The 15,876-nt window shown below is 39.3% G+C and overlaps 1 protein-coding gene across 1 annotated transcript in view; it reads left to right on the top strand.

Annotated features, from left to right (window-relative positions):
* The first annotated feature begins 455 nt into the window (after positions 1–455).
* The window catches only part of nr5a2 (nuclear receptor subfamily 5, group A, member 2), a 69,082-nt gene continuing 53,661 nt past the window's right edge, over positions 456–15,876 (top strand). The window contains exons 1-3 of the mRNA XM_084952461.1: positions 456–1,232; positions 4,397–4,515; positions 8,147–8,288. Coding sequence (XP_084808587.1) covers positions 1,151–1,232; positions 4,397–4,515; positions 8,147–8,288 — 343 coding nt within the window. The 5' untranslated portion in view covers positions 456–1,150. The remainder of the gene's footprint in view (positions 1,233–4,396; positions 4,516–8,146; positions 8,289–15,876) is intronic.

The raw sequence follows: 15,876 nt of genomic DNA, 5'->3' as shown, positions 1-15,876 counted from the left end.
TCGAGTTTTCCATGAAATTTATATGGCCTTATGGAGAATTTACAATGTCCTCACCTGTATTTTAAGATGGAGTGGTCACACACGCACACACGGGCGCAGATACACACAGAGAGAAGAAAGAAGGGCAGAAGGAAAGAGTATCATTTTGTCACAATAGTTCATCTTTTAAAGTTTGTATATATATGAAAAAATTACTTAGCATATAGGAACGCGCGCTCTCACGCTCCCTGTGCGTGCGTGTGCTAAAGCGCTCTGATCCACATACCTTGCGCTTTGTATTTGCATTCCGTGCGCCCAGACGCAGTCGGTGATCTCACTACAGTTGCATCACTTCTCTTGATTTCCTTGTTCTCCCTCCGCTTTTAAAGTCCGTCATTAACGGGATTAAATAGATGAGATTTTGGAGAGATGGAACTGGAGAGTTTGAGGCGATGTTTCCCGGTCTTCTTTCCTGATTGGATCGGAGGAAGATGATGTCAGACGACCGCATGCGTCTCGGATTGGAGAGAGCGGAGTAAACAAAGCCGCGAGGAGGAGGAGGAGAGGTCTCCACATCTCCAGACAGTCCGACCGACTCACCGAATCCGACTTTACGCACAGGAGAGGGCGGCCCCGGCGGCTCGTGCTTGTCTGCTCAAGGCTGAAAGTTACACTGACAGTCTCACATTAATGGCTGACGCGCTTTAAAGACTTTGGAAAAGATAAAGGGAAACTTACCATCGCATTCTAATCCGGACCTTGTGCTGTTTTCTTAAGTGCAGAGTGATTCCCTAACTCTTCGCGAAAGTGCTTCTTACTTAGTGTAGAAGGAATCACTCCGTTTTCTTCTGCGTTATTTCTGAGATTTTTCCTTTCTTTTTTGCGTAAATGCGTTTTAATATTTTTTTTTTTTAAATCAGTGTAGCTAAGTCAAAGCAGCATGACACACAGGCTATGCAAGCCTGTTGTTTAGAAAAAAGTCTTAATCTGGCTTTATCGTTGGAGCATTGCCCGATAATTGGAAGTGAAAGAGAATTATAAAGTAAGAAATAGGACGGTAGAAGTCGCTCGGGATAGTCTTTCGGGGGGTGTTTGTGCGAACGCCTGTCTCTGACGTCCAGGTGTCCCGCCGTGCGGTGCGGAGTCTCTATCTCAGGCCGGCAGTGCTGTCATGCTGCCCAAATTCGAGACTGAATCCCTGGGACTCTCTCGATCGTATGGCGAACAGGGGCACATGCCAAGGAACATGCAGGGTAAGAACTGTCATTCATTTGAATCTCGGTAGCCTGCCCGAAGCTTCCACTTCGCTGTCTTCGTGGAGCGTTTTCCGGCTGAGAGTGTACTCACTAAAATGTACATGCTTGTATTCGTTACCTTTTTTTCTTATAATGAGGAACAGTTACCGATCTGTCATACGCCAATACACGAACGCGTTGATTCCACGAACTTAGCAGGTAATTACTAGGGGGTTTTATTATTATTATTATTATTGTTCAACATGATCTCCAAAAGGCTTCGATAATGTTCTTCCACTTCAACTTGGAAGCACTTTTTTTTTAAGTTTGGCCCGCGGTCAAACAGGTACCTACCTGTCATTCACGCTTAGAGCGAGCGGCAGCGGCGCGTAAAAAGCAAGAAACAGAGCAGAGGTATTCTGTCAATGTAACTTTTTCTTGTTTGTTTCTTTTTTTTTTTCTTTCTCTGATTTTAGAATGAAACAGATGACTTTCTCTTAGCAGAATAAGAAATATCTCAAACCTGCTCGTGGTTTTGTTTCTAAAGAAAACTGCTGTGGAAGAGTTGTTGATGTCGAAGCAAAACTGGAGTGTCTAATTAAGATTAAAATATTTGACTAAGGACAGCAAACGTTTACCCAAGAAGAAAATAATTATGAGCTAGTTTATTGATTTTACAAACGGTAAAGAAGAGCTTGGTAATGTGTGCCAACGCGTAGTTTCGCAATAGCTTTCTCTGGTAGTACAGCCAAGTTGATTCTACTCTCAAATGAAATACAGCTGCAAAATAAAGTTAAACTAAATCACTACGTTTTAGATGTTGCTTTAATGCTGTAGTGTGAAATCATTTTTGTAAGCTTTAAACTGTTGTTGTTGGAGGTTTTTATCTCACATTCGAGGAGAACTGCGTAAGGCCTTCAGATGTTCGAAATCGGTGTCATTTAAAAAAAAAATTAAGAGCAAATTTTAGGACCCCTGCATTTTTTTTCAGAATGAGCATAATTATTTAAATTCCCAGTGGCATGCCGTAAAAATCTATTTTCTTGATCTTCACAGTAGGCTGCACATTAAGCAGCTACATTTTTGAAGAAATTCTGACCTCAATGGCAAGTTAAACTCATATAACCCTGATCATTTCCAGCATGTCTTTCCACGGCAGTATAACCGGACAATCAATTAGCCCGCTCTCGGCTTATAAAACATTGATAACGTATTCTCACTTTAAACAAGGAGTGGCTTGTTTGCCAGCCCTTTTACCTTTTTTCTTATTTTACCCCAACTGTGTTTTTTACAGGCAGCTAAAACAAGGAAGCTCCGACTGAAATGAATTTCTTTTAGAATCACGAGGTTTTTTGTTTTGTTTTTTTGACAATTGGAGGACGTTGGTTTTTTTTGTTTGTTTTGTTTTGTTTTGTCTTTTGTTATTTTATGAGCAAGTGGACAGTAAATGATTGACGGTCGGGCCGATGTGTTTCTGGAGGTAATCTGCGCAGACGTTGTATGCATTCACCTGCGTCTGTCAGTTATACAACGAGGTGCTGAAATATATTCAATTTGTCTGTGCATAAAAAACACTATTTGGACTATAATTACAGGCATAACGTCGTGTCATGTGCTGTTAGAGCTCATTAAAAGGCGAAATTCACTCTACAAAATAATGGAAACACCATAGCAATGACAATTTAAAGAAAGAAAATATTTGGATAGGATCCTGTAAAATAAATATTCATTATTGTCGGCCTCAGGACGGACACCCCTCGGATATCTTAATTTATTATTTCCTTTCCACTGCGTCATCATTTCAGAACTGCAACCAGGGCTCGGATAGTGTTTATTTTCTTTTTGAAAAGGCGTCCAAAATGCACCTGCGGTACGTCGTAAGAACAGGCCTTTAAAATCGTGTCCTTCTTGCGCTTTAACGCAGAAGAAAGTTCGAAGATCGAGCTTGCTTTGAGTTTCTGTGGAAGGAAATAAAAGAAAAGGGAAAAAACGGAGCTTGGTGGAACTTGTTGCTTCAGCTGGAATACGCTGATCCCAGCAGGGCAACGCGCTAACAAACTAGAAATCGTGTCTAATTAATAGGTCTCTGAGAGAGCAGATGAGTGGATTTTGAAGTCGAGCAGTACTAATAGCCCATGTAAAGGCATTGGAAGGTGTAGTTGACAAAATATTTCCACTTTTACAGCCATATCCACTGTGGTTTCCTTTTTGATCCTGCCTGCTTTTTATGATTAGTGCCATAAAGACTTTTGGAACTGTTGTAAAAGTCAGCATGCCCGTTTGCTTGTAGCGCTGTCACACACAGAGACTTATGCAGGTGGGTATTTCTAACAGGGCAAAGAGGGCTAGACACCTCAGAAATATTCGTATTTGTATGTAGACTATTAAGACCTAAATATAAAAAAAAAAAGAGGGGGGGGGGGAGGTGAGGGAATTTTTATGCTTTTCCTCCTTTATTTAAAATTACATAATTAGTTATTTCCAGCGTTTGTCATTATTTTCTCTTCAGTATGAATAATGGCTAAAACTCGGTAACCAGGAAAATTATGAATTGAGAACTTTTAAAATGCAACGCACAGCTCCACATAAAATGTTTGTACCACTATAAAGCAAATAAAATTAAATGGCCTGTAGTACTGTGGCTGATTCTTAAATAGAGAAAAATAATGTTGGTTCAAGTTGGGTTTGGATGGGGTTTTTTCTCCCTCGCCTGCAGAGATAAGGGCTTCTCTGTGTGTCTTCATTTGTCTGTGGGCGGTAACATTTTCTCCTCCAATCCTCAAGTCTAATATCTCTCGATTTCTCCCAGCGATTTCACGACTCGGATACATATTGCATATGTATGAGGCTCACTTTCATGAGATTCTTTTTATTATCATTATTATTATTTTGGCTCCTGTCTGAGACGGATGTAGAAGAGCAGAGGAAGAGGGAGTAATAAATGTTCGCGTGCTCTCAGCTCTATCCAAAAGCTACTATTCGTCGTTTTTTGCTCCTCAAATTTAACCTTTAAAAAAGTCTTCGAGAACTTTGAAAAATCTCATTAATTTGCCCCGCGCGATTCCGCACCCTCTTTCATCCATCACGATGGATGGATGAAAGAGGGCCTTTTTGGAAAAGAGATTCCCCGGCACTGAAATAGACTTCTCTCTGTGTATGTGTCTCCGTGTGTCCTCCTCCAGCCCCTCAGTTAAAAATGATGGACTACTCATATGACGAAGACCTGGACGAGATGTGTCCCGTGTGCGGAGACAAGGTTTCAGGGTATCACTACGGACTTTTGACCTGCGAAAGCTGCAAGGTTGGTGCCCCCAATTCCCTAAATAGAAAACAAATGCCGCACGATTTAAGCAAGAAGTTGCCTATTAACATAAAGTGTGCATGGTACTGTGTGCCTGTGGTGACCTCTGATTAACTGCTTCGATGTATAAAATATTCAAGTGCACTCTTGTCTATCGTTGTGCAGTGTCATGCAATTATATATGTCCAGTTATTTGTATTAGCCTCTGAAGTCCCTGTAGGGCATCAACATGTGTCACTATGAGGCTTACACAGACTAAACTGTGGTCTTCATGAGTTTAATGCGCTCTCTGATATTATACTTCCTCTTGTGTCAGCCATTTTTCCTAAATACTATGGGCTACCCACTGTGAAGAAAACTGCTTATCTGGATGGTGTCATTTCTGTCCTTCTCTCTCTTTTTTTGCATGCCAAGCATTTAAGGAGATTTTTTTTTTTTAAAGAATGATTTGCAACAAGTGTAATAGTAGAGCAACATTTCAGCTCCTCACCATTAACACTGCAGGAAAACCAACAGTAAAGAGGCCAGGGGTCAAATATTGTTGTGACAGTTGATCTAACAAACTCTTCCTGTGAGTGTCAGAGGATTTTTGTAAAGTGTGGAACGGCTTGGAAAAGACACTGGAGTTCAAAAGCAGGCAAAGAGTGTTCGCAAATTATTATGTTGTTTGGTTTTTTTTGCAACCACCAACCACAGGAGGTGTGCGTGTGTGTGGTGGGGGGGCTTTAACCCACGAAGGAAAGCGTACAATAGCAGAGTTTCTGCTTGCACAGGCTTGCACCCTGCTGTCTAAAACTCTCATCACAAGTTCATTAAGACCTCAACAGCACGACGTTTCCATGTGCAGGCTAATAATGAAGCCACGCAAATCAAACTGTTAAAGCTTAATTTGAGATCTATCAACAACCTATTTGTCTCCTTCTGCATCTTTCCACTGTTCCCCTCAGCAGAGCAAACAGGCATTTCCCAAGTTTTTTCCCTCTCAACCAGTAAAGCTGTCAGCACAAAATTAAGCTAAGACAAATGTCTCTGTGTTAACACTATTCAGTGTAAAATTGCAGCTCCTCAGTAATGATGTGCTAGTGCACATTTCTTGCCTATGTGGTCATTATTCAAAGCAGATGTTATAGATTTTATCCCATATTATGACCTTGAAATGCTAAGCATTTGCTTGAAGGGAGCAGTCAGTGGCATCTCTGCTGCTTTTCAGGCTCAGCGAAGGCTCACGCAGGACAGCCAGTCCACACATTTTCCAGTTTGGCTGAAACACTCTGCCGTGCATGTATGGAAGCACGCACGATGCAGACGAAGAGGTCTTTGATAAAGTGCTGTGTATGCTTGCTGAAACATTAATAATATTGATACTCACCTGAAGCTTGTCATTGATTATCTCTAAAATGAAGGCAGCCTGTCCCGTTAAAAGTATAATCACCGGTGCTCGACAGATTCATTTTGACATTAAACACACTCTGTTAGATAGGCAGAGCAATCCATATCCATTGTGTCTCCTGAACAAAGCTGGATAAACAGAGCAGCTACATTGTAGTCTCGGCCTTACGTATATTACAGGGTTTTTTTCTTATGCACTATCAGAATAAAATATTTCCTTTTATTTTTGTAATTTTTGTAATTTTGAAGTAATATCATAATTTTTCTCGAGCCTGCACCGCTCTCCTCTTCCACCCTTTGAGCCCCTGGAGCAAAGTTGTGAATAACGCTCGTTATCAGGGTCACATTTTTTTTGAGCTTTGCTTTGGCTTCCATATTTGAGCTGACACACACAGATACACAAATACACAACACACACACACACACACACAGAAAAAGAAAGATCCCCCCAACACACACACACACACACACATACAGATTCTTATCCCCAATTGATTTACCACATCCCTAAACCCACCTTTGCACTCAACAAGTGTACATGCAAACACAGACACACATCCCCTTTTATCCATGCACACAGACACTTTCAGTTCATACACACCAGCATGCATAAAGTAAAAATGGTACCTTCTTGTTGAAGTAAAAATAAGTGAACAATGAAATGGGCTACGTTAGTCAACAGCTCTTTTTGTGTTTTTTTATTTTTTTTTTGGGGGGGGGGGGGGGGGGGGGGGGTGTAGCTGTGTGAGCACAGAGGAATGACCTGAAAATGCTGAAACTACAGACAGCAAATTAGAGGTCAGTGCTTAGATGCACGGTGCTCATATCAAACATTCAAAGGGATCTTTTTTTTTAATTTATCAAGTGAGACAGAAAGACACAAGAAAGAAAAATGGTGTAGCAGGAGAAAAGGTCAGAGGACATCAAGCAGTGAAATACAGTGAAATTCATTTCTTTTTCTTTCTGAGTTGCTGTTTGTATTGAAAAAGAGTAAATTGCATTTCCTGGTGTGTGTGTGTGTGTGTGTGTGTGTGTGTGTGTGTGCAGAAATACCAAGTTGACACCAAATTAACATGAATTTTGTGAATTTTAGATACTTTTGCATCATACACTTTCACGCTAGGAAGGATGATTTTTTTGATTTCATGTCAATTAGTACGCAATTTATTTCGCTGGTTATTTTGTAAATTTGTCAAGGCAATGACAATGGCAAGAAATGAACCTCAACTTGGAGCTTTTCAGTGAGGTGTCGTCGGCTTCTCCTGACGATGTACTGTGTGTCTTTTATAGCACGTTTGAATCCACTTTGGTCCGGATATTTATAACACACACTGTGTGCTAAATGGAAAATTGGAGAGAAAGTTCTCTCTGAAGCATGGATTTCTTGGCACTGAGAAGTCGATAATCCAAAAACCGCGTGCACTGCCTTTTTTTTTCTTTTTTTTTTGACAGGTCAGGCAATGCAGATTGTCAATTAAATTTGTGTCTGGCGAAATATTGATAGCCACCGGTTCTTTTTAATTTTTATTTTATTTTAAAGACCAGGTTTACGGATTCTCCTCCTAGGTTATGGATCTAGAATACGTTAATACCATCTTCCCTTCGTTTGATTTTCACTGCTGCTGCTGATAATAAATTCCATGTTGCAGGTATGAATCTCTGTAATCCCGGAACTGTGAATTATGGATATAATTTATTGGATTTTTCGGGCTCCTGCACTCATATTTTTCAATAATTAAGTGCAGAGTTGAAAAGATGCTTACTCTGTAATTCCCAGAGTCTTTTATTTGAACAGAGAATATTGAAAATATGAATGCAATTTTGACAGGAAACAAATTATAATTCCTGACTTTTATGAAGTAGTTTGCAATGCAATGAAAAGATTAGCTGTCAAGTAAAAGTATGTGAAACGGGCATATCTGCAGCCTTTTTTTTCTTTAAAGCAAAATAAATTATTAAATGAATATAAATGAATTGTAAATACTCAGTTTTCATTAAGAGTTCAAAGTGTTTCTGCTTCATATATATCGCATCTACACATGTCTATAAAGCACCACATCAATGGGCATATAGCTTTTAAAACTTGCGTGTGTGCGTGTGTGTGTGTGTGTGTGTGTGTGTGTGTGTGTGTGTGTATCCATTAAGTCTGTCCCTCTCCATCTGTCTGGGAGTGTGAATGGGCCAATTACCATTGCATTGCAGGGGTCAAGCGGGTTGACGTCTTAATTGGTTCTCTCCACAGGGCTTCTTCAAGCGCACCGTCCAGAACAACAAGCGTTACACATGTATAGAGAACCAGAGCTGCCAGATTGACAAGACCCAGAGAAAGCGCTGCCCATACTGCCGCTTCCAAAAGTGCCTCACCGTCGGCATGAAGCTAGAAGGTACAAAAACATATTTGTGTTACGCAGTTTAGCTTATCGACTCAACTAGAAATTACAAGCTTTGCTGATGTTTGGCTTCTGTAATTTGATTTAATTTTGGCTTAAACATGGGAAACTGTCGGGAAGCAATGTGTTCAGTGTGCATCAGCAGCGGTGCATTATGTGTAGTGGTTAAAAGTCTTTTCTGCATTAATCATATGTGTTGCGTGTAAAGTCTCACTCCTTAAAGTAACCAGTAACTATAGAATGAATGTGGTGGAGAAAAATGAAATAATCTGTCTTATGTTTTCTGGACTGTATGGACACTGGACTGAGTAAAACAGGAGATACTCAGCTAAGATACCTCAAAATTCCTGTAGTTAAGCACTCGCAATTACATTCCACTGCTGCCTATAACAAGTCAGCATCTAAGCCACTTGAATGCACTACACAGCCTCCAGGTTTGCTTTGACCAGAAGTCCTTCAAAATTACATTTTACTCAGAATATTGATGTTTTTTTATAGCACTTATACAGTACTGTTTTTTTTACAACTTCATGAATAGTTTACCACATATTTAGTCTATTCTGGGGTTTTATAGTAAACACTACTCACTAAAATATGATCTCGATGTTACAGTACACATCTGCAGAAGTGGAAAAGCAGATACAGGCTGGGGGGTTTTCTTTCTTTCTTTTTTTTTACATTGTGTGTGCTGCATCATATATTTTTCAAGATATGATGCCTGTTTGCAATTACTGTTTCTGAAAGTTGTGGAGGAAAAAATTATAACATCGAGCAGTTAAAATTGGAGGTTGAGTGCTGCTGGACTTGCACAGAGGTGTTTTAAAAAACCTCTACCCAAGTTCTGGTGAAATGACACAGCCAGTCTTCTTTCCATTAATTCACAGCTGAGCTGCACATTAGCTTTTTGTGGAAAGTATTCTTCCATGATCAATATGCATGTGAATAATTTCCTCCCATTGAGATATCCACTATTTAGAAGATGGTTAATATGTGCTCTGACAAAATGATTGCTCGTACGAAAGGAGAGGAATATATTTATTTAAACATTTAACGGTGAACATCTCAGTAACAGCCACTCTATACAGAGAACCTTGTAAAGTGAAGCCTTTCATTTCAAACCAGTGCCTTGAAATCCAGTATGGCTTATTAGTGTTTGTCACGGGGTCAGGGGGTGCTGGGGGTATCTGGTAGCCGTTGTGCACTTAGAGTTGCCAGACAAAGTAATAGATAAAATATTAGACTTGGCAGCAGACTGAGAATGGTAATGATGATACTTTTGGCTGGCCGTTTTGAGGCCTCTTTGTTTAATTTGAACACGGCTCAGAACCCTGGTCAAACATGCCCATTCAGAACTGACAGGACTGCAAGAAAAAAAAGGGGAGGGTTCAGCTTTTTCAAAAATAATATTTAAAACTGCCAGTTTTTCCGCACATACATTGATGATGCATTCTATTCTGAAATCATTACATTTGGAGTGAATAAAGGGGCTTGAAGGTCATCTTTCAATTACTGCTTTGAAAGAAAAACGATATTAAAGCTAATGGTTGCAGCTGATTTGGTCCTACAAAATGACTTCAGTATTTTTAATAAAAGCAGCCGTTCTGCTATTCATCTCGTTTCAGTTTGATATTAAGACAAAATTCTTCACCCATTTGAAATTCAAACTAAATTAAAAATCCCAAGATCCCTGAAATGATCACATGCAACTAAGCAAAGTTAATATGTTAAAGAAATAAGACCCTTAGAGGATGAAAGTATAGCAAAGACAGCCTAACTAAAATCTTTCCGGAGGCTTCTCCCTTTACCTGCCATGTGTGGTTTAATTAATTGCCGTTAATAGTGAATGGCCGCTGGGCAGAATGTCCCGGCCTGTCATTTTCCAGCTGACAAGGGTGGGGAGGGGGTAGCGTTTGATTTGTTTTGCTGGCGGTAACTTTCAGCTCAGGGGCAAGACGGGCCCTGCAGCACTTTGTCAGGGGCCAGAAGCTGCAATGGGTGACTCCTGCCACAGCTGGTAAAGACCTCCCATGCAGAACGGCTGACACCCCTCACCACACACACATAAACTTTGCACACACATAGAGCTCTCCCCGGTAAACACATGCATATATTCATGAGAAGCCCAAGAAAGGTGTTCAGAAGGCCACAGGCAAGAGGGAGAAGCTGTCATTTCATCTGAAAGAATGTGTACAATAGCAAAAGGAGGTTTGGGGTCATGTGCTTTGTTATTGCAATCTTTTCATTCCATTACACAGCAGCTTGCAGCAACATGTGATTTCAGGGCATCAAGTGGAAACCAAATGTGAGGAAAACTTGAAAGTTGACTTAAATTGCATTTTTGGGCCCTTACTTTAGGCCGTGCAGCGTTTAAGACTAGTGTAATGGAGGTGGCACTAAAGAGGTTTGTGTGTCTGTGTGTGGGAACCCTAATCTGTTTACACAGTCACATTTATGGTATGTAGTTATTGTCAAGTTTAGAATAGTTTTTAGAAATTTGAATGTAACTCTGCTCTATGTTACTGCAGTGCCCTTTATAGTTACCAGTATGCAACTGCTTGTGTTTCACTTTATCCCCGGACTAAGAGATCAGTCCTGACTGTTCTGACACAACAACAAAAAAAACCTTTACATTTCAATGACGTCAGACGGAAATAATTTAAAAATTGCTGCAACACATCACATTCTCCTCTGCATGCTTTTGCTGCAGGATAAGTGATTTACCTCTGACCCAGTTTGTTCAAATTCAAGATGATTGCTGAAACAAACACTGCCTAACTTACAGTTAGAATAACGCTTGCAGAGATTACATTTAAATTATTAAATTAACCCCAAATTTAATCCCAACAATTAACCATCAGACTAATTTGGATGAGAGTGATCTTAACCCCAATATTTAAGCTGTGTTTCTCTTCTTCTCATTTATTAAAAGTACAGTAAATAATGTCTATTTTGTGGTCATTCAGTCAATGCATCATTTTCTTTCATTTTTGGAGGATTTTTACTATTAAAGAACAAAAAAATGAAAGAAAAACACACAAGCAAACATGGTGACGATGGGTCTGGCACATGCTTCTTGGTCTGCTGTATAGCATGTCTAGCTGTAGTAACTCAATAAGATATCAAAAGAAAAAAGATTTGATCCATTAGAACGTCATTCACTAAAGCTGATGAAGCGTGCCCTTTCCAAACAGCTCCCACTGGCGCAATTTTCTTTTTTGCTCAGTAATACAGTAGTTGCCTTGCATCATATGCTTCACTGAACTGCTTAATATTTCCTTCAAGAATACATCAAAGACAGGGTATAACAGTTGTATTTGCGATACTAAGAGTTTAAATCAGCATTGGTTCCACTGTGTGCCGTGTAAGGAAAGAGAAGATGCATAATGTTTTGTTGTCGTCTTGATGTATTTCAACAGACACAAAGAACGCAAAGCTTAATGATGTAATACAAGTTACTGACAGTTTCCTGCACATATTAAAGCGGACAGAATGTTTTTGAACTAGTAAATATAAATTAGGTTTTTGAACTGCAATTATTTTTTACATTGCAGTCCTCTGTAACATGTAAATTTGTTAAGAGCCCTTCTGCTGAAATTAGCAGCACCGGCTGAGTGTTTGTATATTCCTCCTTGTATCCCTCTTGTTCCAATTTTTTATTTCCTCCCTGTCTCCATCTTCCTCGCTCTGATTTGTCTTCCATCAGCCTCCTAGTACCCGCAGTGGAAGCCGGGGAGCTGTCCCATTACTTATGCATAGGTATCATAGGTATTCATGTGTGTGCATGGGATAGGGCGCATCCAGAGCAGGGGCCGGGGCCCCGACATGACAAACAGGGTGTCAGCAAGTCTCCGCGGGACCCATTAATATGCCGGCAGCCGACAGGGATCTTCACCTACGCACGCTTAATATTCCTGTATATTAAACAACCATAAATCAGAGGATATAAGCAGCGAGGGCTGTATGTGTGATGTCTTCGAGAGTTTTAGTGGCTATGTGTAGGTGTCTGCTGAGATATTGTACTTGCTATAAAAATTCAGAGTGTGCATGTGCTTGTGTTTCTACATGTTTGAGAGGTACAGGGGGCATTGGACACTTGGGAGATGATGGTTTGGTCAGTTTTGGAATTTATGGATGATGTGTGCCTGGGTTTATGCATTTGTTGTGCTCTCAAATATTTAAAAAAGGTGAACTCAGAATGTAAGGTCGCATTAGCCTTTTAGCCTAGCTTTGGCCCCAAAGCCTCATAGCTAACCCAGGATATCCCCTCGCTCAGACACAGTGATAAAATAAAGTTGAGTCTTAGTACATGAAGACAAAAAAGGAATTTTCCTTCCTTAAAAAAATGAAATACCAGCAAAAATATTTTAATTATTAAAAATCAAAATGAAACTTAGAAGTATTTTAACTGTACAAAATAGCAAAACAACTAAATATGGAATATTAAACAATGGGTCACTCTCTTCTAAATCTTGTAAGGATGAATACGTTTGTTTAAATGAATCAGCTTCCCCGAGTTATGAGCTGTCAGAATGCAGGTAGCACAGGCTGAAGAGGAGGAGTGGCAGCAATCTTTCACTGTATTTTATTAATAAAGCAAAGACCTAGGCAGAGTTATAATTGATTGGAAAAACCTCCCTTTTAGCATTGTTATCCAATTTCTCACTTTTAATCTGATGCTCAGTTCCTGTAAAATAATTATAGTGGCTGATTTTAACATTCGTTTATATGTTGAAAATATCAGCGCTCACACTGCAGCTAATTTATTATTAGACTCAACTGGCTTTTTTCAAAATGTAAATGAGTTCACTCAACATCAACTCAAAGATTAGACTTAAAGTAAAGTCTAATAGATTTAAATGGATAAAATAGATTTAATGAAGCTTTATCTTCTTCAATGACATGTCACAACACAATGCAAAGCCGCTACTTAAACTTTACAACCATGATTAAAATTTATGGGATAATTATTTAGTTAATAATGTTGCATTGTACATGACTGGATGCTGGCTCTTCTGAAAAAGGAGGCAACAAATCCATACTCTCGATGCCCGGTTATAACTCACAAATGCACATACTAAAGCAGATAACCCGTACGCTGGGGAGAAAATGGCATTTCAGTGATTCAGAAGACCTTCGTTTGGCATAGAAAACTAGTTTGTTACTCTATAAAAAAAAATCCCTCCATAAAGGTATGACATCTTACTGTTCATCATGGATAGTGGAAAACCCAGGTTTGTTTTCATCATTGTAGCCAGGCTGTCATAGAGTCAGACTCTGTTGAACCAAGTATTCCTTTAACTTGTACTTGTAATGACTTTGAATTTCATCACAAATAAAAAATAAAATTTTAAAAAAATCCTTTACTTGATCCAGCTAACTCAGCTTATTGTAAACCAATTTTCTTACCTTCCTCTTATAACTACTGTTGGAGCAGTTATAAGATAGCTAACTGATCATTTTCAGAGGAATGGTCTATTTAAAGAGTTTCAATAATGATTTAGAGTTCATCGCAGCACAGAAACAGCACTACTAAGAGTTGTGTGGACTCATCTCTGTGGTTGTCCTGTGCAGCATTCAAACCACTGATTACAATATTTTACTCCAGAAATGACAAAGATCGCACTGTGGGTATTAAATAAATTGGGGTGCAATGGTTTGAATCTGTCTAATAGACTCTAATTCTGTGCTAAAGACTAATACTTTTGACATTATACATGCTTCAGTTAGGCAATATTATTAGAAAACACTGCAAACATTTTCATTGCTATGCAGATAATACCCAGCTATATCTAGCTGTGAAGCCATATGACAAAAATCAAAAAGTTACATTACAGGAATGTTTTAAATATATAAAACCTGGATCTCCTTTAATTTTCTCCTCCTAAATTCAGACAAAATTGAGGTTATTATATATGTCCCAAATAATGTCCCAAAAATCCTTACAAGTATGGCATCTGACCGGATACATACTCTGGATGGCCATTTTCACCACCAGTAACACTGTGAGAAATCATGGAATCATTTTTGACTAAGACATGTCATTCAGGGTGTTGGACTATCTCCTTATTATCAGATTGTTGTAAAAACTCTAAAAACTTTTGATCAAAAATGCTGCAGTGATAGTATGAACAGGAACAAGAAGAAGAGACTATATTTCTCTTGCTTCTCTTCAATGGCTCCTTGTTAAATCTAGATTTGAAATTAAAATCCTTCTCCTCAGACTCAAAGTAGTAAATGATCTCGCCCCATCCCCCATTCTAATTGAGCATTTCAGACTTCAGGGTTACTTGTGGTTCCTAGAATTTCTAAAAGTAGAGGAGGAGGCAGAGTTCCAGTTTAGATTCAGCAAGAGATTCTGAGCCATCTCTTAGTTATGCTGCTCTAGGCTCAGATTGCTGCTGCAGGTTTCTTCCTGCTAAATGGGAGATTTTCCTTCCCACTGTTGCCAAGTGTTTATTTATAGAGGGTCCCTTGATTTTTAGGGGATTTTTTACAGAATACTGCAGAGTCCTTGAAGCCCCTTGAAGTGATTCTTGAATATAATTGGTGCATTGGTGCAATATAAATCAACCTGAATTGAACTTTTAATGTTTTGTCTCCATATATGCATTGTCCTCTTGCATTACTCACATCTTTTTCATTTACAATCTCAGGTTTGTGAAATTCTCTTTATTTTTGCCTCCGCCTTTATATCACCCAAATATTCGCCACATTTCCATACAACTCCTGTCAACCTCTGTCAATCAAGCTATGTGTGCACTATACTCGCCTTGTTTTTTTTGTTATTGTATTTTTTCTTCTTGCTTGCTTTTTTGTAGGCGGTTGTCATTGTCTTATGTAATATTCAGTTACACAAGTCTATGCCTCTAAAATCAGAAACAACACAAACATCCCTTACCTGACACCGCTGCCAATAAGTTTAAGTTTCAGTCTGCAACAGTCTGCAAAGTTTTGTTAAAAGGAAATTCAGTTACTGTTGGAAATTTCAGTTTTTAATGGAGTGACCTTTTTCTCATGCTTTTCATCCTTTAAACTTACAGCATCATAAGATTTGTTTTTCATCATAGGCTGAGTCTGTGCAGCATCCAACCCTTTAACATTTCTCCACCTCACTCACACCCATTCATCCTCTACCCCAATACACAGGCATGTACCATCCTCCTCCCTCCTTTCCCTCCCCCTTGTATATTAATCTGTGTTACATGAATGCAAATCACCTTGTTTAATTAGACACAAAGAGTCTGTGTGTGTGTATGTGTGTGTGGTGGCAAGACCAACACCCCCCAAACCTGATATTCATGATGTGATGTGGGTCCCTGGGTGTGGGCAGGCAAGAAAGGCAGTCGGGGCTTAATTTTGTTTTCCCAGTAGGGCCAACTATTAGTTTCTCAGCTCATTAATTACGCTGTTGTGGAGAATCATTAATAGTTAAAGTTGCTCCAAAATAATGTATAATGGATACATTTGACATGGCTCCTGAGTTCTTCTTTTTTTTTTCTTTTGATGTATAATCAATTTTTGAAGGGTCATGATAATCCCTGAGCCTGGCTGAGTGGGCACTGCATGGGGTTGACCTCAAGCG

This window comes from Perissodus microlepis, chromosome 15, assembly GCF_051167445.1.
Source record: "Perissodus microlepis isolate ML-2025 ecotype Zambia chromosome 15, ASM5116744v1, whole genome shotgun sequence".
Classification (NCBI taxonomy): Eukaryota; Metazoa; Chordata; class Actinopteri; order Cichliformes; family Cichlidae; genus Perissodus; species Perissodus microlepis.
The sequence above is the reverse complement of the archived record's forward strand: the minus strand, read 5'-3'. Positions and strand labels throughout refer to the sequence as shown.